General features: G+C 41.7%; 2 protein-coding genes across 2 annotated transcripts in view; one reads left to right on the top strand and one right to left on the bottom strand.

Annotated features, from left to right (window-relative positions):
* The window catches only part of bmp6 (bone morphogenetic protein 6), a 50,416-nt gene extending 36,446 nt beyond the window's left edge, over positions 1-13,970 (top strand). The window contains exons 5-7 of the mRNA XM_073487900.1: positions 10,035-10,111; positions 11,420-11,530; positions 12,291-13,970. Of these exons, the coding sequence (XP_073344001.1) occupies positions 10,035-10,111; positions 11,420-11,530; positions 12,291-12,440 (338 nt within the window). The 3' untranslated portion in view covers positions 12,441-13,970. The remainder of the gene's footprint in view (positions 1-10,034; positions 10,112-11,419; positions 11,531-12,290) is intronic.
* On the bottom strand, positions 13,950-23,227 carry txndc5 (thioredoxin domain containing 5). The gene is made up of 10 exons (XM_073487902.1): positions 22,944-23,227; positions 21,359-21,511; positions 20,758-20,863; positions 20,228-20,324; positions 19,284-19,399; positions 18,458-18,544; positions 17,834-17,992; positions 17,376-17,458; positions 17,096-17,225; positions 13,950-16,041 (listed from the first exon to the last, which is right to left on the bottom strand). Exons 1-10 carry the CDS (start codon positions 23,126-23,128, stop codon positions 15,919-15,921), a joined length of 1,239 nt encoding a protein of 412 aa, XP_073344003.1. The 5' UTR covers positions 23,129-23,227; the 3' UTR covers positions 13,950-15,918.
* Between the last annotated feature and the right edge of the window lie 2,487 nt (positions 23,228-25,714).

A 25,714-nucleotide genomic window follows, 5' to 3' on the forward strand; every position in this document is an offset into this window, starting at 1 on the left:
GCTTCTCTTCTTCCTCAGCAGATGAGGTAATGAGCAGGTATAAGTCTGATGTTATGAGCTCCGCAAGCTTTTCAAATTAAATCAAACCCTAATCCGCCCACCTTTCACCTGCTGTGTAATTCTGGCCAGACTTTACAGTGCTTAAAGCTAAGCTGCTCCTGTGAGGCTTCATTGTGTGACGAGTGCGGTACATAAAGCAAGAGCTCAGCGAGCCTGCTGTTAATATCGGGCTGATCCTCGGCTAATTTGACAGATGAAGCATCGTGTTAATATTAAGCCTTCACGGCTCAAAGCTTTGACTCTGCTACGTGCTGTATGCAGCAGTAAATAAAATGTCTCCAGCAGGAAACCACCTCTATATAATTTAATTGCAGGTGATATTTCTAAGACTTAATGGATTCAGACTTTTCTTATTTATTATGTTTTTTGTTTTTTTAAATATGTGCTTTCTACGACATCTGAAAATAGCAGGTTATGGTTAAGTGATTACGATTAAAAATTATGATTGTGGCAAATAAACTACAGATAAAGTTTAGGTTAGGCAACTAAAACATTTGGTCAGGTTTAATGAAAGATCATGGGTATGGTTAAAGGGGCACTATGTAGTTTTGGAGAAGAAATTCAAACTAAGAATTTTAACATTTACAATATTAAGGAGGCAGTAATACAATCTCAGAAATGTTTTTTTTTTCCTAACTGAATAAAAAAACTGTTCTCAGAGGAAAAAAAGGTGCCCAGAACACTGTTTGAAGCGTGTCAGGGTCCGCCAAATATAAATATATAATATAAATTGTGTTTTCCTTTTAAGTCGACTTGTTTATTCAGTTTATTTATTAAAAATACAAGTCAGTCAATGAAGATCCTTCTCTTCTGATTAAAACTCTTCTCCAAAACTACCAAGTGCACCTGAAGGGGAGCTTTCCACCTCACTGCATAAGGGATGTTCAGAGGAATCCAGTATAATACAGTGTCCAGTATAACTAAGTCAAATCACTTAAATCATTAAAAAAATGTTTAACTTGTATAGTCTACAATGGATTAATGTGAGAAATATCAGCCTCAACCCTTGTTAAACATAATTCCACAAATATAAATATGTAAATCTGAGTATAGCACTGTTTACATATTGTAGAAGAGTCTACATAGTACAGAGTTTTGCTGTATTTAAACATATGGTTTTCTATCTGCTCAGCCTCAGGTAGCAAAAAATTGTTTGTCCCCACAGCGGCCGAGGCTCGGCACACCTGCTTGCTGGTCTTATGTCAGACTTGTGATAAATGACTTGCGAGAATCAGCCCAAGTATACTTGCGCTCATTCCAGGGGCTGAGACTGGTCCAAAGCTAGCACGAGTGCCGCTAACTGGAGCTGATTCTCAGCCCAAAACGGCTCAAGTCTTCACCCCACAAACTCGGCCAAATATGGGCCAGAGTGGGCTCACATGACACTGACACACAACTGCATGCAGCCTGCCTTGGCTGGCTACCTGGGAAGCGATTTACCTCTGCTTTGCTACTTCTGCTGCCCCGTTTAATGGCTCTACCATCTGCATGGTATACAGAAGTATTTGTGGGACAAGTTGGGTTTGTTCTCACTGCTTCTCTCAAAACTCCTTGCTAAGATTTGTTGGCTCTACTTCCTGTTTGTTCTCCCTCACTTTCTCAGTGGGTTACAGCGTGCTGCTGTTAACACAAGAGGTTGTAAGTTGAAATCCTGCAGGGCTTTTCCTCAGTAATTGCATTAGATGAAAGCTTTGGCTGACATAACAGAGAACAAAGACTCATCATTTGTTATGCTAAAGCTAGAGTTAGCGTGTACCACATGTTCAGTTTTGGCTCCAGACCTGCACTCTCTTCTGCCCAGCTGTCTTTGGCTTGAGATGTCTGAAGACTTTAGGTCAAGATGTCCTGAAGATGCTGTCATACTGGGGTACACTACTGAAACAGAGAGCTGAGGTGCACACCATAAGATTACAATGTGGGGTAGCTCCTGTCAGGGATGTCCTCTCTGGTCCCTTTTAATATAAGAAGGAATATTTTCATCAAATGTGAATAAATTCAAAATCAAAGAAATAGTTAAATGCTTCCTATTATAAGCAAACTGTGAACAAGGTACGTTGACTGCTTTTGTGTCTGTCCCTATGAGGAGGATGAGAAAACTTTCTCTGAGGTGAATCTGCTCAAAAAATCTGCTCTAACAAGGACAATCTGTTAAATATGCGTCCTGGAGGATTGGACTTTACATAACCCAAAACATCAAGACCTCTCCGCCTCGCCACTCGGGACGACGGGGAGTGTAAATATTTAGATCCTACACAGGAAGCGGGGAGGCCCCCCTCGCGACAGCCGAGTGTCCGCGGCCAGCAGAGGACTGCTGGGATTGGACGGGATGGGAGGATCCGTTAGGAATTCAGGAGGGCATATGGTTTCAATACCGCATCACTCACTCCAGAGACAGGGAGGAGGACAGGATGGATGGGGAGAGCATCCGTCTTGTGGAGCGCTCATGGGGAGAAACAAAATGTGGCCGTTGTCCCCCAGTTTGTGTCTGGCACAGAGCTACAGTACATCAGCTCAGGCCACCACAGCTCCAGCTAAAAGGAGTATTTCACCGATAATTCACCCTGATACTTTTTTTCCGAAAAAACATGAGATCTAAGGCCGGAAGGCAGCAATGTGTTTGTTTTTAATTGCTCTAGTGAGCACCAGCTTTCACATAGAGGCTTTTTAAAAAAACATTCAGCATGAGTTACTTTGCTCTGTGTGTTTTCTAAAAATAGTTTCCTTCCTCTGCCCAGATCGCACACTCCTGACCTGTGTGGTTAACCACTGCACTGATTTGACTGCATCCTTGTTATCAGTTTGAAGTAGAACTGACATTTAGTTGAGAAATGTATTTGTCAATTTTCATTTAGAGTTCATAAATTTGGCTTCGTCATAAAATGCCGATGCCTTTCTCAGTCTGCTGGATATGAAACAACCTTTTAACTCTGAAACTTTATTTTCCCCACCGTATTCCCTGTGAGGCCTTGGACCTTGTTATTTTCTCATTTTCACAATTTTAGTGAGCTGGATTTAAAAGGACATGTGATATTAAATATCTTCCAGATGACAAAAGAGGATAAATTGAGCCAAATAAATTTCTGCAGCTTCAGTTTTGAGTTAATGGTGTGATTATGTGTGTAATAAATCATCTTTGTTTTTCATTTTACACTCAGAAAAACAGACGTTTTGCAGAATGGTCAGACTGATGTCTTGTTTTCTTATTTCTTGGGCAAATTGGTTAATTTAGTTGACATTTTTTCATGTATTTAGAGTTGTGAGTTGGATGCATGAATATTTTTGTCAGCATGATGCTTCCGCCCCCTCTGGGTGTGCCTGATGTGAGCGCAGTGGAAAATGCTGCTGTACCTTGCCAAAAGAACAATGCAACACCTTTAAAGGTAATTTGGGGTTTTTTGGGGGCGAAGAAGGCCGGGGAGGTAATGGGAGTCGGGTCGGGCTTTTGTGGGGGAAGTTAACAACCATCCGGGGAAGGAATATCACATCCCGGCACAGCACAGGCGGCCTGTAATTAGGCCTAGCCAGTCATTAGCTGCACTGCTAAAAGAGTGACCACGCTAACAGTAACGCTTAAAGAATTATAATAACACGGCGCTCGGCCAGCGGTGTTTTTTCATGTCTCTCCTCTCCTCCCTCCTCCTCCTCATTCTCCTCGCTCCCTCCCCACCCGACCTCCTTTTGTTTACCATTGGAGTAATTAGACGTGGCGGAGCTCCCTCGAAGGGTTTAATAACCTCTGTGATGAAAGACAGGAAGAAAGATAAACTTCAGTAGTAGTGGGAGGGAAAAGAGAGGAGAAACGTCAGAGACAACAGTGACATTCTTCTTTCATGTCTTCACAGCCGTTGGGACTCTGTGCTTCCTTCTTCTGGGTTAAGGATCCAGATTATTTTAATTTGGGCCTGTATAACCCAAGATTTCTGTCACCACCACCTCTGTGGGAGTTCATATAATTGCTACTGTAAAAGCTGCAATCTTTTCTTGCTCTTGATTTTAGAAATTGCTGGAGCAAACTGTAGAATTACAGCGAAGCGTTTTGAGAGATTGCGGCTGGCTGGGGTTGAAATGACTTTTTAATGTCTCACACACACGTACACAGTCACGCACACTTCCTACAGCAAACACCCAGGCTGTAACGTCTGAATTGGCACCATTTAATTCTTATATTTTTGGAACAACTTGTGATAAATATAATTTACAGCCTTTCCTCCCGACAGGTGCTGGTGAAAGTGTTTCGGGGGCTTAATGAATGGCAGGTAGTGTAGTGAAGGGTTAATATCAGCCCCGGACTCATACAGTATTACGTTCAACAGTGTTTCCCCTGCTATTGAATAGACAGGGTGGGGAACCGGCAGCTGCTGCTCCACCTTAATGAACTCAATGTGAATTGGTCTTAGTGGAGAGTTTTAGTGTCACATGGTCAAATGGGTGCTTGTCTACTAACAGAGAAACATTTCCAGGTTAAACACTGCTAGGTAAGCTGCTGTAATATGGGAGTACAACTCAGTGCCCCCGGCTGCATTCAAATTACCATCTCAACACAGGAAATCCTGATTCCATTTCATATTCAAATATTTGGTCCTGACAGAAGTTCAAGAAGCAGGTGAAACTTGACTCTTTTACTGCTGCCAATGTTTAAAGGAATTGTTTGATATTTTAGGAAGTATGCCACTCTCATATCTGTTCTACTGACTGTGTAAAACTTCGACAGAGACTCAGGGTCTGAAAAGTGAAGCCAGGGATGAAGTGTCTTAAACCTTCTTTCTAATGACCAGCAGGGGGTGACTTCATGGGTTGCAAAAAGCAGTCTGATTGTATGTAAGCTTATGAGAAAATGACCCTACTTCTCACTTGATTTTTTTAGTTCAGTAGTAAACAGTTTCCTAATTAATTTATGGTCTCAATCACTTGTTTTAAGTCTTCTTCAATACAGCATAATGTTAATTATGGTCCTGTTTAGAGTACAAAAGGAGATAAAGCAGGATTTGCCTTTGGACAGAGCAGGGCTAGCTGTTTCCCTCTGTTTCCTGTCTTTATGCTAAGCTATGGTAACTGCCTGCAAGCTGTGGCTTCATATTTAATGTACAGACTTGGGTAGAATCAAATAGGCATATTTCCCAAAATGTCAAACTATTCCTTTAATGAATAAGCATCTTAAAATCTCAATTATGTTGTTAATTTATATTAATTATGTATTTATTTGTTCACTTTTGGGCAAACTAATCACTAATCTGATATTAAACTGTTGTATGCACTGTCTTTTAATTATTGTAGTAGTAAGTGGTGGTATACAAATACATTTTTTACCCATTCTCTTTCCCACCTCTGCTCTCTGTCTAGGGAAGGAAAAAGAAATGAATGGAAGGCTCATGGGAGCCGGAGCTCAGCGGTAGCTGTGTGGCATAAAATTTTTACAGGCAGGAAGGAGAGATGTGGTTTATGGGCACCACAAATCTGGGCCTTTACACTCAATGAAAGCCCACAGTAAATATCAGCTTTATTCCTCTTAAAGAGCCCCACAGACTGTAAATGCTGATGGCTTTGAAGGCCAAGAGGTGCAAGGAAAATGAGCTGTGTGTAGGTGTGTGCATGTGTGTGTGCGTGTGTGTGTGTGACAAAGAGAAGAAAAGGCTATATGTTGCTCAATACTAAACCACAGAAAATGACTTTAAATATGTGTTGGTGTGCACTTTGCGTAAAGTATAATGACTTAAGAAGATGTTGACTACTACAGAAATTCTATCACCCCAAAATCACAATAATCTTGTTAATTTAAAAGATTTGGTGCCTTTAATTTTTGATAACAATAATAAATAGGATAAAATGCAGACAGTTTTTCTGTCCCAGCACAATGAATCTAATGAAATGATCAGATTTTGCTGCCCTGCCTGCACCCATAGACGCCTCATGGAGAACTATATTAATGGCTGCTGGTGTAGGAGTCTGACTAGTGCGCAGGCCGCTTCATTCACCCTCAACCCTGGGCTGTGATTTGACCCGAAGCTGAATGTCACGCACCATAAACTAGAGTCTGTATGAAGGAGCCGGGGGTCTCTGTGTAATATGGGTGTGTTCAGTTTAAGCCAGTGTGTAGGTCATGGTATAGTGTGTTACTCACAGAGACGTGTTGACTGGCATCCAAATAAGAAGCCCAGAGTTATTATATATTCCAACATGGACTCATAAATCTCTATACATTAACTGTGTGAAACCTTTGTCATCTTACAATGCTGTAATGTGTCACTTCCTCCTTCTATAAACATCACCTCGGGTTCATATCAGGTCAGCCAAGTCATCCAGCCAATCAGCGAAGTTCTTTCAGTGGCACTTTTCCTCCATCCTTGGATGTTTCCTGTATGTAAACATTGTACACACTGCAAATGTAAGGGAAATAAAACAAGTGGATTTACTGTAAGAATCAAAGGAAAACAGCCGCTGGTTCAGGACCAGCCTGTTTTCTCATTTGTGAAGCTCTCAGTACAGTAAATCTGTTTAGTCTGAATGTTCTCAGGTCGAGTTGGGACGAGCACGTGTATCATCTACACACATACATTTAGACACAGACATGCGTACATGGAGCCAAACATGCGTGCCTGAATGCACAGAGTACATGTGCACCCATAAAAGCACACACACATTCATATAAACAGTGTATTTCCACATTAGCAGACGCCCAGTGAACCAGCCTTCCTATTGGAGAGGAAGGAACCCTGAGCGGGGGAAACACCTGACTGTATTCGACAGTTAAGGTTGACCATTCGACCTCACCCCGCAGCCGCCTGTCGTGACCAGTCTCACCTTTTATTTCCTGTCTCCTGCAGCATTAACCTGTCCAATCAGATGTCATATACATGCTCTGCTGCGATAAAAATAAACTCTTCATTGTTGTTCTTGTTCAGGGAAAATTTAGATCACACTCGACCTGCATGGTAGAAAGTCCCCATCTGCTTCACTTGTTTAGGAGAATGCTGCAACACTGTTGCTGTGACGCTCCAGAAATGTTTTGTGGGCTACAAAACTTCACCTGACTTTCCATCGGCATAATGATAAGTTGATGATGACATAATTTGAAGTTTTGGGTGAACTTATCCTTTAATCAAAGGCAACTGCAGCCCAAACCCAGGCAGCGTTAGCTCTATGCTCCAGTCCTCTCGGTCTATTTTCTCTTTCCCTCTCTCCTCATTTACTTCAAGCTGAGATGAATCCAAGTGACAAATCCAACTCTCCCTCCCTCCCTCTGCCTGTCTCTCCCTCTCTGTCTTGTATTTGACAAGAGGCCAGCTAAAACACATGGGTCTGGGCAGTGCGGTCAGTGCGTCTGTTCAAAATGAAATTTGATTTGATGATGAAATCTTAATGCAACTAGCGCCGGTGAGTTTAAATGACAACTCTCCCTTTTAATGAGTGGCTAAGTGGATTTGGCTGTTACACGGATAAACATCAGGTCATTTGTGTGTGTGAGTGTGTATTTGTTTATGTACTGTAAGTGCCAGTGGTAATGAATGATAGACGCTCAGATTTAAGGACATCAATGACCCTTACATAATTGTTTGTATATGCAATATGCCTAAGTGTGTGTGTGTGTGTGTGTGTGTGTATCCGTCCAACTCCAGCTGACTAACCACGGCTGCTGTTGGCAAGTTAGCGAGGTGAGTGGCTGGGTGGTGGCTGTGACTGAGTGACAAATCCCCGTCTGCTGTCTGACTCACTCTTTTTCACAGGAAAAAAAAGAAGTCGGATGATGTGAACCTAAAACAATACATTTATTATTTGATTTTCTATGCATCTGTCTGTAATGTGCTGCCCATTTCTGTAGGCAGACACATCAACAGTCCAACAAAGCAACGAGCAAATCTGAAAAAGCAGCAAATGATGAGTTTTGAACGTGAGAGCCGCACTCAAAGCTGTAAATGTTTTATTTCTTGCAATCTGTAAAGTTATTGTAGCCTAAATCTCTCAAGCACCACCTCCACTAGGCTAAACATGGAGTCAGAAACCAGCACCGAAGCCCTAATGACAAGTGACGCATAAAAATATCAAAAATAGGCAACCACCAGTAGGTCTTCTGCCAAAACAGCTCAACAGTTTTATAATTAACTTTGCGATGTGAGAATGTGTCGACCAACAACCAACTACAATTAAAATCTCTTAAGGGCTTAAGGCTGAAGTATTGCTTAAGGCATCGTGGGGCCACCAGTAGTCAAGCTTAGTTTGCTTATGTCTCAGGGTGGCTGATACAGCAGCTACAAGGAACTTTGTTTTTTGTTGATTCTGGCGACCCCTGTGGAAAAAAGCGGTGTAAGCATCAGCGTCTCCTGTCATAAAGATCCAGATCTGGCTAGTGAAGCGAGTGAAAGAAAGATGCAACATATTTTTAATACTATTTTTCTTTTTTAAATCATCCTGCAAAGAGTCATTCATACACTTTGGTTGGCCTGCATGTAATCCTACAGCTAACAGATGAGTTGGTCTGTAATGCTAAGGAATCCGACTCGGTGACAGGCATGAAGATTGACCATAACAAATATACAGATATAGCCACTTTCCTCACCGATGCTCTCGTTTGCTTATATAGTTCATAGAGAGATCAGTATTGTGACTGTTACATTAGGCTTAAAAACTCCTTGTAGTACGTTTAAGGCCAAGATCACACCACAAGACTTTCGGGCAATTTTAGCGATTTTAAGAATTTGGTCTGTACCAGAGTTCAGCCCAGATTTTAGAGGGCGTCCAGAGGCGTTTACAGATCTAGTCTTAAGCCTACCAAAATGCTTGCAGACTCATGTGTGCTGCCCCGACGACTTCAAATCTGGATCATTACCTCAGTAATTTTCGAGCAGGACCACAATAGCCAGACTTTCCGGAGCAGCCGACAGTGCTGCAAGCAACGGTAAACATACTAGCCCTTGAGGCTAACGTTAGCTAGCACACTCCTTTCAACAGTCTCCCCAAAAAGTTTCTCATCCAGACTCGTTTCTTCTGCTTTTGCTTTTTTCTCACTGCAAAGTGTTAACATTACCACAACAAGTTGTGGCATAGCTGTCTCAATTATGTTTACACCTGCTTCCCTGTGAGATCAGGTGAGGTGGCGCATCGCTCCCTCTGGCACGATTATCTTAATAATATCCTGTAGAGTGTGATACGCCAATATTTTTCAAATGCTGTGTGCATGTTTCTGATTCGTGAAAAGAACATCTGTGAAGATCCTCCTCGATTTCAAAACAAATTATAATTGTACACCTCCTGTAGTGTGAGCCCGGCCTAGGGGACAACTGCTACACCACATGGGTCCTCCTGGATGAAGCTGCTTTGTGATTACAGGACTTTAACAAGAACCATAGCTTGCATTATTCCCACTGATTGTCTTTCTCTGGAAGGCTTGTAAAGAAAAAAAATCACAACAATAGAATCAATGAGGCAAGACAGACAGCGAGCGAGAGAGAGAGAGCCCTCGAAACATCATTGGAAAGACTGCGTCACCGTCTTGACTTCAGCGTCGTGACCGATGCCAACAATGACCTCCTCGACTGAGAAAACCAAGCCTATACCTGGGACTGTCTGCAGCCGTCCGCCCTGCTGCTGCAGAGTGGAACAGAGATAATTAAGTACAAACTGCAGGGCAGGAGAGTCCATAAACACAGTTGTCACTGTGTCACCACTTGCGCTCGGGCCAAGCAATTTTTGAATGCTGATGAATTCAATTAGGCAAGCGTTCAGACACATTAGACAGCAGATGAATGTGAAGCACGTTCAGCGCAGTGACCGCTGTCATGAGCATTTGTGCCTGTGCTCTGGTCTACGCCCTGTCATGTGTCTCCACCCAGTGCATTACATGAGGTGGATTGTGTTATTCTTCTCTCGGATTCTGAGTGCAATGCATCACTTCCATGAGGTTTAATTGGGATTTTAAAAAAAAATCATTTACCCAGGGAAGGTTTTTACTGACTGTGGCTGTCTGTTTTTTTCTGTTGCAGATTACAACAGCAGCGATCAGAAGACGGCGTGCAGAAGACATGAGCTCTACGTCAGCTTCAGAGAGCTGGGCTGGCAGGTAGGGAACATTTTCTTGTTCAACACATCCAAACAACTGCGAATATACATGTGTGAAGCAGGTACAGGAGCAGTTAATCCTCACAGTCTCACTCTTTAGGGCAACTTTAATAGTCTAATAAGTGTTTACTGACAGCTAGCGTACTGTATGTAGAAAGATTTTAGAGGCTAACACAAATAAAATTGTCTTTTAAAAGTCGAGTTTGGTTCACTGAGGATCCATAAACACATCGGATGCAAGTCTTTACCTCAATTTGATAGGTAAATAAACTGAAATTTACAAAAATTAAAAGTTATTAAAAGTTATCTTAAACTTGGCAATTATGGTGGATAATTTGATAGATATGTTTACTTAATTACTGTCCTCTCCCTGTCTTCACTGGCGCATTTCAACAGATCTTGGCGTTACTGTCACCTGTTGAATAGTTTCAAACCATTGGTGGGACTGTCTACCATGACACACCTATGTGTGTCCTTCTACTTGTGCACAGATAAACAAAACAGACCCACTCAGAAAAACACCAACGGAAACTTTTAAATCTGAGAAGTGCATTAATTCAACAAAACCAGCTAAATGACTATGGTAGAGCTGAAATATATGTGTATTTTACTCCCCTCCGATGAGATGAATAGCTGTGTATACACTGTATGCTCCCGTGTGTGTGTGTGTGTGTGTGTCTGTGTGTGTGTGTCTGTGTGTGCTTTTTTTTACAACGAGACTGAGAAAGATAGGGGCAAAGTTATGTACATCCTTCCAAACAAGTTGTGAGCTGTTGACACAGCACTGACATCTAGAGGGAGACTGCCAGCACTCTCTGTATCTCTCTCTCTCTCTCTCACACACACTCACACACACACACACACACACACACACACACAGGAAGGGAGCTGGACAGAAAGAGAGGGACAGACAGAAGTGAGAAGAGAAACACAGAAAGAGATAATTGACACAGACAGGAAGGTACGCTCGATAAAAAACAACCAAAACAAGTGAGAAGAGGTGAAACATGCAGAGACGTAGTCAGAGCGAAACAGTAAGACACAGAGAGGAAGGAAGGAAGGAGGAGAGAAGTATTGCTTCCCTGAGCGATCCCACAGACACAAGTGTTTGAGCAGGGATTTGTCCTCAGAGATGAGGTTAACACTGAATTTACCAACAGGAGTCAGGTGGGCTGGATCCGGATTTGACCTTTCTACAGTTCCAAGACTAAGACATACAGTCCTACCCTTCTGATAGACTTGTTTTTTTAATATATTAACATGTTTTATTTACTCTGCTCTGACCGTGCTGGTTATGCGTTTCTCTCAGGACTGGATCATCGCTCCTGAAGGCTACGCGGCCAACTACTGTGACGGAGAGTGCTCCTTCCCCCTGAACGCCCACATGAACGCCACCAACCACGCCATCGTACAGACACTGGTAAGACCAGCCCACACAGGTTTACCATGCTCAGTATATTCCTAACACAGTGTAGGAGAAGTTTTGAGTCACCGCGAGCAAGGTTTATGTAAAAGTGCTCATACATTTCTTCTGAAGGATTCAGGAACATTGCAGCAATTTGAAATAACAAACACAACAGACGACAACTATGTACTTATCACTATCAGGTTTCTTAAAATGTGTTTTTTTTTTAAGTCATTCCAGTATTTTTAAACCTGTGCCTGATTTATTTATTTATTTTTACATATTTTGGTGATAAATACGTCCCAAAAGTTTTTAAATCGGTCCAGCAGATTGACAGAGTACCATCCTTTTTGTTTAACCAGAAACACCCGTTATATCACTCTCTCCAAAGCCACCAATCTCCATTGACAAAAATAGTGATTTTATCTTGCAGAACACTGGAGTTGATTTTATAACGCTGCCTCGATCAGTTAGTTAGTTTAAAAAAAATTTAAAAGTTGGCGTTTATTGCTCTGTAAGTCTGAGAAAATAACCCTAAGTGATGTCATCGGCGTCATCTTGAATCAGGCTTAAGATTTTTAATTATTTAACTGAAACATTGATGAATAGATGACCTATTTCTTTTAATAACTACTTCAGTTATAATTTGTCTTTATCTTAGACCACCAATCTATAAATGGTTTACATTGTCTGTTTTCAATGTGGACTGTGTGGTTTGGTGGAAACAGTGCTATCGATCCTTAAAGTATCTTAATGTATTTCTCTTGCTTTCCAGGTGCACCTGATGAACCCTGAGAACGTACCAAAGCCCTGCTGCGCCCCCACCAAACTCCATGCCATCTCAGTGCTTTACTTCGATGACAACTCCAACGTCATACTGAAGAAATACAAGAACATGGTGGTACGGGCCTGCGGCTGCCACTGACACCGGCATCGAGGGCTGATGATGCTCGATTGAAAGTTGGGTTGTGACCAGTGACTCGTGGGTGCTGTTGACCTCGGCTAGACACCAGCTTCCTGCCCAAATCCTCAGCCTGCAAGGAATGTCCACCCTGAAAGATCATCACCATGTTCTATTCCAATAATCTTGGACACTTCAAAACATCCAATCTAACAACATGACGTCCATCTTCATCAAACTAAGAGGGGACCATCCCAAAAATGGCACCACACGGGTGTCATCTATGGGCAACTTCACCCTACTCCAGTGTTGAGCCACCACGTTGTCTATCACCTTCTCTGTTAGCTGTGGAATCTTCACTTCATGAACTGACTGAATGGCTGTGAGTGTGTGGGGAGGATGGAGTGTTTGTATATTATGTGTGTGTATGAATGCCGAAGAGGCTACTGCACCCTCTCCCTCACTGAGAGGGCGAGGGCAAAACTGAACTGTTGCGGGACCAGTCCGAGCGCTGCTTTCTTTTCCTTCCCATCTCCTCTCTCAGAAACGCACGGTGGATCAGTTCTCAGAAGAGGCTCGAACAATTACTGCTGAACAACCTCCCTACAGGACGTGATGACCCGGGGGAGTTGACTCGGTGACAACACCTGGTAAAAAGACAGAAAATGTGCAGAAATGGTTTGAGCGAGTTGGGAAAATACAAACCAAGTTTCCTTTACTGTGCAAATGTTAACTCAATCTACTGCTAAATGAATGATACATGGAGTCAGTAGATTCATATTTCCTTCCTCTTTCCTAATGTATTTTCTTCTCAAGCCATATTTGCCCTCCTAAAATATAATACGGACTGAACCAAAGTGACCGCAGGCTATTTTAGTAGTGCACTGCTCCAAATATCCCCTCCGTGTCAATATTTGCCAGGCTCATGCTGAGCTACGATTCACCAGGCTGGTTCAACATGATGCATGTTGTGGCTAAACTGATGTTTTTCTCCAAAGAACCGAAGAATACAGCCTTATCCCTCCGACATACCGCAAATGGCCATTTCCATGTCACTGCGCTCGCAAAGTTAACAAACGCTTCCACCCCTGACAACCCATCAAGAGATTGTGGAAAAACATTTAGCGAGTCAAAAACAGCCGGCAGGACGGTTTCTGTGCCAGCTTTCTGAAATTAGCCCTTTTGCTTTTTCAACCCCGGGGGTAAAAATCATGTTGAGATTTGTGACCAGTGGCAGCGTCTTTCCAATTCGAACATGTTACTGTGAGCTTTGAATGACATGGACGTTTATTTTAGAGAGCATATTTTAATGAAAAACTAATACCAACAAGAATCAAAATACCTTATGTGCCTAACCAATCATAAATTACAAAATATACCTCTGGTAAGCTGCTGTTTACATTTGTGATCATGTTTAGACTGTTTTTTGTAAATACTTGTACATTCTCAGCTTATTTATTGCACCTTTTATTAAAAAGAAATCACATACCTTATTAACAGAGACCGATGCAAGAACAAAATGAAAATACAAACTTATTTTTGAAAATTTTTTATTATGAAATCTCATGTTACAACTTGCCATTATTCACTCTTTTTTTGTACAAAATCCATGGGTAGTCACAACCCATGACTCACAAGGAAAAAAATACTTCTGTCACTGGAGTTCCTTAGACCATGTGCTATCCATAAAAACTTTTACTGACAAAAAACTGCTGTGTCTGACTGTTTGTGTACCTGGGTTTAGACAATAAATGGTGCCCTGCATTGTGCAGCACATACTTCTCACATAACCTGGGTCAAAGAGCATTTGTAGCGTAAAGGGCACGGAGTCACAGGTGAGTAAAGGTATAGAAAAGTGCACTGAAAAGACTAACTTAAATTGACGTTTTCTTGGCCCTTGACTTGGATCTGTGGGTTGATGGTTATGATACAGAATACGGCAGACTAAAGAAGAGTTCAGAATGGGTAATTAAAACCAGCCACTAGCAAAATTAGGCTTTATTTTTGTTGTGTTTGATAAAATGATCTAGAAAAAGTAGCATCATTTATCAAAGTGACATCATCCCACTATCCATGCAGCTAAAGCTATACCCATCTCTACCCATCTAGCCTTAAGACATTAGCTGCACATCATATTTTTTCTTTGTCAGTAAATATAACATGTTGAAATGATACTTGAGACCAGGAAAAACAAATTACACAGACCCAAGATGCAGCTGGTTCCATCATTAAGGTAAGAAAAGATCACAATCATAGAGGTGATATGATGCTAGCTAGCCCACCTGACCCTGAGCTGCAGTGAACATTTGTCTCAGTTCCAGCCTCACATACATTACAAAAATATCCAATCACAGAGGGAAGCTTCTAAAAACTGAAAAGATGACCAGGAGAACAGCTCCATTTCTCATGCATAAGATCCTAAACTTACACTGCATGTGCAGTACACCCTCAAAACTGGCTCCAAGTGTCCATTCCCACTTACAGGTTCCCAAATGAGCCTGGCCTAAGAGACACGGCACAAACACTATACATTCACACTTCTTCTATTACATTTGAGGATAAAGTGAAAAGTCAGTTTTAAAAATTTCATACCAGAAAAACAGAAAACAACAAAACTAAAGCAGTAGTGACTCTAAAAATGTTCAGTGTTGGAGATATGGGGCAACATGGTCCAGGCCTGAGACCCTGAATGCTAGGAGGAGTCGGGAGGGATGATTGAGAGGAAGTCAAAATGGATAAAATGCACACTTGAGGTCTTTAGATTATCTGGTTGTTATTTCCAAAAGAATATCCTCATGGTTTAAAGAAAATCAGACTCCATCACAACTTCTTCTAGCTTTTCCTGGGTGTTTCCCTGAGAGTTAAGTCAGATAGGCCATTGCCGGTATGGATAGAAAGTACCCTCAACTTAACACTCAACTTCACATTTGGACAACACGAACTTTAGAAACCTTTGAATGACAGTACCGCAACTTTAATGGCTTATGATTTAACAACAGATCCCATGTATAAAATTTTGCATTCAAAAAAAGTCAAATATCAACAGAAGTTAATCAGAAACAATTGATTTTGAACAGGCAGAAACAGGGACATCTGTCCTCTACTGCCACCCTTTGAATAAAAAACAGTTTTTATATGTGCGAGGAATTCTGGTTCTGATTGACTGAGCAGTGCTTGCAAAGTGGTTGTCAGACATATTACTTCATTCGTAAGCCCAACCACTACGATAGTTCTCTCCATAGTAGGAGAGTTACGGTTGGGCAACAGCAATGAGAAATACATTCACATCCAAAACTACTGAATCATTCAGTCCTTGAACATAAGAGAGAGACGACAGACTGCATCAGTCTGTCATTGGCTGACTCCTTTCTGAAGAGAACCCAAGTGGAGAGAGAGATAGAGAGAGGTTTGGCTACTGTAGGAGAGAGAGTGGTGTCCTACTGGTCAGCTATGCAGTGTGGGCGAGCAGAGTGGTGGAGAGTTGAGTGCTGACTCGACTGTTTTACAGCTCGTCTCTCGCCTGCCTCATCACAAAGCCGTGCAGGCTCTCCAGGTCCCGCCCGCCGTGATGCTCGTCACCCTGCGCCCCCGCCCTGAAGACGAGCAAGGTGGGGTAACCTCGCACCTAAAGATGGAAGAACAACAGAGGCTTAGTCCATGTGCTTTTTAATCTGTTAAAACCATTTATTCTGCATGCTACATGCAGTATGAACATGTTTATCAGTAAAGATGATCAAATGAGTTCAAATCAACTGTCCAGTGATGGAAATCTCAGATAGCTTCAGATCCCTCTTGAATTCTAATCAGCTCTTACTTGGTCCTTTCTGTCCACCAAGACAACTGTGTCAGTAGAAAGTGAAATCTTATGTATGAAAATTTCTTAGATATGAGAAGAACACAACAAAACATAAAGGTCACATTTCATCACAGTGAATCATGACTCTTCAGAAAGATAACTGAACTGTGGAGCTTGAACCCTGATGCAGCAATTCTGCAAGCAGTACAACATACATTGTATACAAAACAGACTGGCTTAATGATTATCCATTCGATTTTTAAATGGGAAATTGAAAGTTTTAATGTGACTGGGCTTTTAATAACTTCATTATAGATGAGCTGTAGGTTACTTTATATCAACACCTTCACACCCTTTAGTTCTAAAACCATGTCAGCATTACATAATGCTCTGGGCTTTCCTCTAAATGACATCATTCAGACTCCGCAGCCAAGCAAAGCTGATAGTTAATTGTAGACGGCTTGTCCAATGGGGAAGAAGAGCTGATTTTTGGGTCAGTGGTTAAGGTTAGGGTTAGGCAAGTAGTGGTTATGGTTCAGATACATCTCCATGTAATGTCCCTAGTGACCTAAGTCAACGTGTGTGTGTGTGTGTGTGTGTGTGTGTGTGTGTGTGTGTGTGAACATTCTTTCCCCATGTGTTAAATCTGCTTTGGGATTGCAGTCTGTAGGATCTAATTAAAGTATGTGGCAGTTGTATTGTTTTATGGCTCTGTGATAAAACCAACATCTTTGTTTTATTACATCCCGTACAACACACTTAATCTTGGAGAATGAAAAAAGCTGACAGCTGGGTATGTGAGAAAGAAATGGAGTGCTACATGTTTGGTTTAGATGGGGACTTGTGCAGTAGAACAACTTGTGGATGACACCCAGATACTTACAGAGTACTTGTTGCACAGTGTGCGCTCGACAGTGCAGTCCACTTTGGCTATCTTGACATCAGTGAGGCCGGAAAACTCCTTCTTGGAAAGATCCTCCCATGTTGGAGCGAGGTTCTTACAGTGGCCACACCTACAGTGGACAGCAGGCGAACACATGAATTACATCACAGTGATAGAGAAGCTGCCTGGATAATAATTTGCAACTGCTGCATGTTGGAGCTAAATTACGAACAGGTCGTTCAAGATGTGAATAACAACACATCTATACATTCAATCTTACCACGGAGCGTAGAATTTGATGAAGGTGATGCCCTTGGCCACAGTCTCGTCAAAGTTGCTCTCTGTCAGGGTCAACACACCGGACTGCAGAGAGGAAACAAACTCTGATATTAAACTGTGCTGAAGGGTTATGATCACCTGACCCAGAGCCCTTCTTGAAAAACGTATTAATTTATTATATTAGCAGTTTAGAGTTTGGATGCCATGCCTACTTTCTGGTCCCTCCCATGCCCACATCATCTCATTAAAAGACAGAAAATAGCTAGGCTAATCATAACTGGTAGTTGAGATGCACATAGTTGAGTGGGTGGTAAGCTCAGAGACCTTTACTTATAAGCAGGTAAAGATGGCTGCCATATGTTTGATCCACCCTAATAAAACATAAGTGTGCCATAAAATCTTTCAAGCCACTGTAGAATTGACCACTTCTGAACGTCGCCTTTTGTTGCTCACACCCACCTTCACCTCCTCTTTGGCTAGCTCGTCAGTGAGGATCTCGTTTGCTTTTTGTTCCTCACTTGGTTCCTGCTCTTGCTTCACGGCGACGGCAGCCTTCAGCTGGTTGTCCACAAAGTCTTTAAAAGAGTCCAGGTCTCTTTTTCCTTTGTACTGGTCAGTCTACAAAAAGACACACACAAGAATAAACAGATTGGTGCCATCACCATATATGTGGAAGCTATTTGAATTATAACACTGTTAATCATTTTTGTCTTTGGACCGCTGGAACTCAACATTGTCCCTGGAGGGTTGGGCCTGATTTAGGAGAACACCATAATTAAAAACCACTGATGCTTTTTGACACACGTAGAATACAACACATATCGAAACCAAATACTATGTATAATAACCAACATAGTTTTAGCTGAAGCAAAATATTTAACTCAATCTTCAGTGGCATCATCAATGTAAACATCATGACTGTTGTGATGAAGATGCCAGTATTTTTACAATTTGTATATGTATTTAATCATCCCAGTATGACTTCATGTCATGGAGGTTGTTACAGCTCGCAGTAAAACTTAAGAGGATGTTGAGTAGCAACATGTTGGCCACAGTGGCAGCAGTCCAAAACCTCCTCCATACCTTCTGTCCGTTGTTGAAGAAGAGCAGAGTGGGATATCCCCGTACGCCGTTCTCAGAGCACACCTCATAGTGCTGTGTACAGTCCACCTAGGTCATAAATATACACGTGTTATTAAACAAAGATGAAACATCATTGCAAACACTCACCCTGTGAATTTGCTTAAGGGGTATTTGTTTAATAACCCAGTATGCAAACAGGTAGCTCTTCATATGACCAGCATCCTGTTCTGTCAGATGGTTAACAGGATGAATATGCAGGTAGTGTAAAGTGAGCAGAGAGCAGATGGAGCACTGCTTCAACACTGAATGTTACTGCAGTTTGCCATCAGAAGTGTACCTTTATAGTAGTCCTGTTTTTAATTGATGCAACAGTATGTGGTGTTTTAATGTTTTATAGGGGCACTGTGTAGTTTTGGAGAAGAAATTCAAACTAAGAATTGTAATTATTCCAACATTAATGAGGTAATAATACAAACTCAGACATATTTATTTTTTCCACAACTGAATAAACAAGCTGTTCTCAGAGGAAAATAAGGTCCCAGAACACTGTTTGAAGCTAGAAAGGTGGCAGGGTCTGCCACATATAAACAAAGTAAAACAGTATGAAATTGTGTTGTCCTTTAATGTCAGTTTGTTTATTCAGTCATGAAAACAATTTATGTTGTATTTAAGCATTAAAAAAAAAAAAAAAAAAAAAAATCAGTCAATGAAGATCTTACTCTTCTGATTACAATTCCTTGCCCAAAACTACACAGTGCACCTTTAATAACTGCTAATTATTTATGAGCAGTTGAACCTGTGAACCAGTACAAAGTGAAGGACGCACCTTTCCTATCTTGACATCATCAGAGTGCTCAAAGGTGGTGGCCAGCTGCTCCCAGGTTGGAGCCATGGCTTTACAGTGACCGCACCATGGAGCGAAGAACTTCACGAAATGAGCACCTGAGGCAAGATTAGAAAAGCCAGATTAGAAAAAGAAGCTGCAGATAACTAGCAAGAAAATTAAATACAAATGAAAAAAAAGAACATAAAAATACTGTATATAAACATAAGTAAAGTACCATTTTCTATATGTATTTTTTGTGCTGAAGTGAGGCTGAACAAGTTTATGTGTTTTGAGCAATGTAAGAAGCGGATTCTACTACAAACTCATCACAGCCTGCTGTAAATGAAAATATACACCTCTTACACAGAGGTTACACGCAACCAATTACTCAACGTTTATTGCCGCTCCGTTGCCAAGACTTGAAGGAGGGACCAATAAACACAGTTTTTAAAATGCCCATGTCATATCCTGCCCTTTTTTGTCTCCAAACAAGAAATCATTTATTTTTCTTCAAAACCAAAACATTTCAACGTCAGTGCCGCGTTACAAGCCACCACTTCAACGAAACAATTATCGTAAGCACGGTTTATTTTTACAAACGCTGTCTGAAAATCCAGGAACGTGAGGCGTCAGGAGACAAGTGTTGTACAGTTGGTTCGAGTTGACTGACACTGTGGTTTGCGGCTCAGGTACTCATGCTGAAATGTCAAGTTCTGTCAGTCAAGGCAATGAGGTGTTTCCATTCTCTAACGAGGGATCTAGAAACATAACCGAGTGTGGCTGAAAACTGAAAGCACAACTGAAAGTAACAGCATCAATTTATCTGTTGCAGGTGTGATGCAGCTGCATAAATACACAAGATGAAGTTAACCATTCATTTGCCTAAGTTAAGTGGTACAACAGCACTTTCATGAAGCATTATAAATGTTCTAGTCGAGCTTTACCTTTGGCTATGTGGGCCTTGAAGGTGGGAGCAGTGAGCTCATACATGCCCTGTTTGGGCTCTGGGGCTTTAGGAGGCTCCAGTTCGGCCTCAGGTTCCTGGAGGACACAAGAACAAGCATCTATGAACAACACCCATCTTGCATTGTAGGTCTTCATCCACACTAATACATTTTCATTTGAAAATACATGACTTTTGCTACATTTACGCCTAGTGTCCACACTACTCTGGCATTTTAGAACCCCTAAAATGGAGACTTGGAAACGCTGCTGACCCTGTTTTAGTTTGGAGCCCGTTTTAGACGGTGTCAGTCTACTTTCCTCAGAGTTGAGGTCTGTGTGCACAGTGTGTGTGAATGGTCATGTGATATGTGTTTTCAGATGTGTTACTTACTATGGGTGAAAGAGTGCTAAAATGCTTATCTGGATAGAAACTGTTTTTATTTTAAAGTGAAACTGTGTTAGTGTGGATGCAGCATATGGGTCAACGGTTTGTAAACTTAAGGTGTTAACTGATCGAACCACAACTCACCGAAGGCTCCTCCTGGAGTGTCTTCAGCATCCAGGTCTCCAGAGACTGTAGATCCCTGGGACCCTGGTACTTAACAGCCTCCTGGTCTGGCTTAAACAACTTCAATCTAGACATAACACATTAATTGAATGAATTATGGCATCGCAGACTCATGATTCAAGTTTTAAGTTTACACAAGAAAGTGCACGAAGACTAAATGACCCATGCATGCAAGCACACTTTTCTAACTAGTCTATTCAATCATCATTAAAAGCTCTGAGACCCCATAATTTGGTATATTATTGTTGTAAGAAGTTCTGTCAATCATTATCCAGTGACTGCTGTGTTTGCAGGTACACTGTGCTGTCAGCAACATCCAAGATGTAAGTGGATGTCATTAAGATAGTGGGCAGAATATTCAACCAAATGCAGGTCAACGTGTCACTTCTCTGTAAATCAGTAATGTTGTAAGAGTTGTTTGCATCTGTGCAACAGCCAATGTATTATTGTTTTGATTAATTGGTTTTAGCTGTTGATCTCAACTTCTAAAACATCTACGCTGACGGATGCCAACAATTTGATATGAATCGATGAATTCAAGGATTGTGTGACGAGTACTTACGTGGGGTAGCCCCTAACCCCGTGGACATTGGAGCAGAACTTGGTGTCCTGGACGCAGTCTACTTTTACCACGTATGCAGGGGGCTCGTCCATGCTGTTGTATTTGTCTGCCAGTTCATTCCATGCCGGCTGTAACCTCTGGCAATGGCCGCACCTGGACACAACAGACAAAAAAAAATACCATTAGTCAAAAGTAGAAGTTATTCTTGAAGCTTTTACTTATTTCGATCTGGTCACACATATCTTTTGTCAAAACTACTTCGACCCTGGTTAAGAGTCATCACTTGCAAACAACTTCTCTAAACTGACCACACAGTGCATCACAAGTGTATGCACACAGTTCCATCTAGTGTATAAAGCATTTCTATTCTATTTATTTGAGTATATCTTTATTTATTCTATTTCATTTTTCTCTAAGTCAATTCCTACATTGCGCTGCAACTTTTTAATATTTGCAAACTGGTTGTTCCCTTGCGCTGCCATGTCCAATTTAATTGCTCCTCTGGGGGATCCGTAAAGGTACATCTTATCTTCTCAAGATGGTGTATGTGAGTCCTTTTATTCTTAGATACAGGATGACGCAGGTAGGAGCCTGCTACTGGAGCATTCTGGCACAGAAGCTGGAAAGTTGAAGTTTTATGTATAAATTTAATAATAAATCAATAATATCGTTGTGCACACGTGTCTTAATGAAAACAGACAAATAATGTGAATGGCAAAGCTAAAGTGACAAAGTCAGAAATTTGTGTTATACTGCTTTGTATAAGAGGATATTTATATTTTATATTTATTTAGGGCAAAAGTAATGTAACCTTAATGAAGACAGTACTATATTCCATGTCAAGAATACCAATCTGAGTTTTACACAAAGGTTTGATCCCATGAGAGATGACTGATATTTAGTGGTCAGAGAGGCTGAACCTCTAATCTCATTTTATAATCTGTCTTTTACCTCAAGCTCGTTTTTCCATCTACACTAAATAAGGCGACGATCGACGTGAACTGCTCTTTTTTATTGCGAATCCCTGATCCCCTCCTCTTGGACCTCTGGGGGGTCCGTGGACCCCAATTTTGGAACCGATGACGTAACATCAGTCAATCAGTGCGTGCCACGTAAGCACAGCGCCCCAAACTACAGTTACAACTTCGAGCCGTGATTCAGTCCAACAGCGTCAACCATCAAGAATAACGGCGTCACGACTGTGTTAAAATAAACCTCGTTCAACGTCCACTGGAAAGTTTTCATACTGTATTTCAACAGCTACTAGCATTGTTAGCCCCGCGGCCCTTTGTGAAAAGTGTCCCATTCTGCTAAAACTGCAGTCCGCTAACTGTTTGGCTATGCTAGTTAGCCGCTAAGCTAACCGCGCCGGTTGACCAAGGGGACGGGGCTAGGCAGCTAACTAGCTTGCATGCCAACTAGCTTGTTTGCTAACTTGCCGGCTAGCTCTAATCCCAACTCCCGACAGCCATTTTCCCACCGTTTTCAGTGAATATTGGGGATGCTGAAGAAAGACAAGTGTTACTTCCAGCCCGTATATTCAACGTTGTCTGCAAAAAACTCGGGAAATTAACTGTTAACTCACCACGGGGCGTAAAACATGACAAAGTGGGGTGCAGTGGGCACCGCCTCGTTGAACATCTCCACCGTGTAGGAGTGCTTGGCATGCTCGTCTTCTTCTGCGTCAGCGTCGCAATATACACTTGCAAACAGTATGGAAATATAAATAAAACACAACATAAAGGGTGTGCAATTCAGTGCTGAGGCCATGGTGAATCTCTCTCGGTGGGTGAACAGTGTCCCAGCTAGTGTGAAAAGACCGACTCCGAACGTGCACGCCCCTCTCGCAGCCTCGCTTCAGAGGAATGTGGAGTGTGGATGGGACTCATGCAAATGGAGACTCCAGTTGTTGCAGCTGGGCGAAGCAAACAGGATGATGTTTAGATCTGTGGGAGCCCGCAAGCGCTTTACAACCCTGTCCGAGCTGACAGGTCCAGGCGAGCGCCATTCTCTGAAGAAGTACGGAAGCCTGGTTGGAAAAAAGCGACTTCACTGGAGGGGAGATCTATAACTTACTAAAAGAAGACACAGTATTATCCCCAAACTGGTGTATGCATGTGTGCAAATGTCCCCTGCTTTTATATGGTATTAAATCAATGGTGTTCATTACCATTAATAGTGATATTGTTAAAGTAAAGTAAAGTATCAGGAGAGGTCAAGAGGTCAAAGATTTCACTGCAGAAAACACACCAATAGTTTTGTTTATCACAAAAATCATCAGCATCAGTAAATCCTCGCTTCTGCTCACTGGAGATTGAGATGATGTACATGCAGCCCATAATGAACATGGTGTTGTTAACGAGGTTAATTGGAATAGCTGACTATTATTTGATTACTGTCAGGTAAATCTTATTAATTCCAACCCAGGAATATAGACATTAAGTCAGGTTGTGGTGGTGGGCTCTATAGTAACAAAAACTGTACCAACATCCAAAAACAGAACAGTACCTGATTTCTAATGAGTTTGGATGCCACTAGAATATGACTTACATGTTTATTTTTCATGTTAAAGCAAAGTTTTTCTCAATCTGCACCCAGGGTCTAACAATTGTAAAGCCCTTTGAGACAAAGTGGTAATTTGTACTTACAGACAGCATTCTGTGGGAGTTAAAGTAAAAGTCTGTGGTTTATTATAAAATAGGTGTTGGACTAGAATCATCATTATGTTTGAAAAGTTTTGAAGAACTTCTCTACATCGCCATTTATGTTACGGGTAACCTTATGCAACCTTTTATTGACAGGTAGACTTCAGCAATGTTCACAGTTTGGCACCGTATTTAGGTGGTGATTATGAAATTAGCACAATTTCAATGTGAACATTTATTTTAAAAAAGTTAAAGGAAATCAAATGGAGTCATACGAGGAAGCTAGAAAAATTTCATTAGGATACGATTTGAGAGACATTCAGGAGAGTTTGTTCAACGTTGGTAAGGTAAGGAAAAGCCAAATTGGTTTAATATAAATTATCCAGTAAGTTACGGTCGACCGCACCGCTTTGGCAGGCGCACTAAGTTTCCTGCATAACTGAGGCTGTCCTTCTGTAACACATTGGCTGTCCTTAGAATGCCTAATGGTACAAACCTATTAAATTTTGTGAATAGACTCAGGAATAAGAGAGCAGAAAGTTAGCGTTTTGCTTAAACTGTAAAAATATGGACGCAACGGCTCAGGTGTCAGATGACAGATGTTGGTTTTCAACACCGATGGACAGATATGAGTCAGAGTCGCCCCCTCGATGAGAGTGAGAACATTTTAAGGCAAATATAATTAATCCAATTTATTGCATTGGATAAATAGTGCATTGGATAAATAGTGCCTCTCGTGGGGGCTGTAGTCTGGCGTAATGGAGACAGCCTATATAAATCATGCATCTATTCCCATGACGGGGCGTGTTGGTCTGCGTCTGTTCCTGCTGGCCTCGTGGATTGACAGCCTGCTGGCAAGTCCTCCCTTCTCCTCTCCTCTTCACTTTTAATACAGTCATGATTTCATGAAGCCAAATGAAGACAGCTTTCATATGTGCAGTATTTCTCTTTAATCATCCCCCCTTTTTCCTTTCATCTGGACAACAGGAAGAGTGGGAAGAGGAAAGGAAGAGGTTACAGCATGGAAACAGACAGAGGTGGCGCCCGGAGCGGCACTATGGAGCTGTATATAACACTATTCCAGATTGTCGCAGCTCTTTCATGAATCCAGGTTGGTCTTCTTGAATGTCTATATAGTAAAAGTGGGTGAAAATGATCCTACCATGCACAGACAGTGTCTGAAGTTATATATATAGGTCACAGGCCGAGGTGTTTATGAAGTCCTGAGTGTGTAGATGTGTGTGTGTGTCTGTGTGTGTGTGTGTGTGTGTGTGTCTGTGCTTCTGAGACAACTGGTGTCAGGAGATTGTCCTGCTGTTCCCTTGACAACCATTGAAATTCCACTGTTAAACACACATGTGCGCACACACACACCGGTTATTTAGTCCCGAGGGAGTATAAACAGTCAATGGAGAAGCAATATACTTGTAAGAGACTCCCTCACAGAGATAGATGATGCTGCACTGACCTCAAAGCTGACAGGAGGTGACCTTTAACCTCTGAGTGTAAAATCTTTCCCTTTGAAGAACTTGAAATGTCTCGTCCGATGGTCGTGACCTCGCTTTCTGAGAGCGAACTCGGACAAATCCAAAGGGTCAGCAGTCTGTAGATCCCTGTATGCTGCTCGAATTGTGCAATGGGATCATGACAGATGTTTTGGCTGCTCCATACTGGGTACGCACATAAGAAATATACAGCAGTCCTCCCTCTC

The sequence above is a fragment of the Pagrus major genome, chromosome 19 (genome assembly GCF_040436345.1).
Source record: "Pagrus major chromosome 19, Pma_NU_1.0".
NCBI lineage: Eukaryota > Metazoa > Chordata > Actinopteri > Spariformes > Sparidae > Pagrus > Pagrus major.

Coding starts and splice junctions, on each gene's coding strand:
- txndc5 (XM_073487902.1), bottom strand. CDS start 23,128: ATGGCCTCAGCACTGAATTGCACACCCTTTATGTTGTGTTTTATTTAT. Junction 19,400..20,227: donor CAAGGCCCACATAGCCAAAG/GTAAAGCTCGAC, acceptor ATCTTGCCTCAG/GTGCTCATTTCGTGAAGTTC. Junction 17,993..18,457: donor TCTTCAACAACGGACAGAAG/GTATGGAGGAGG, acceptor GTCTTTTTGTAG/ACTGACCAGTACAAAGGAAA.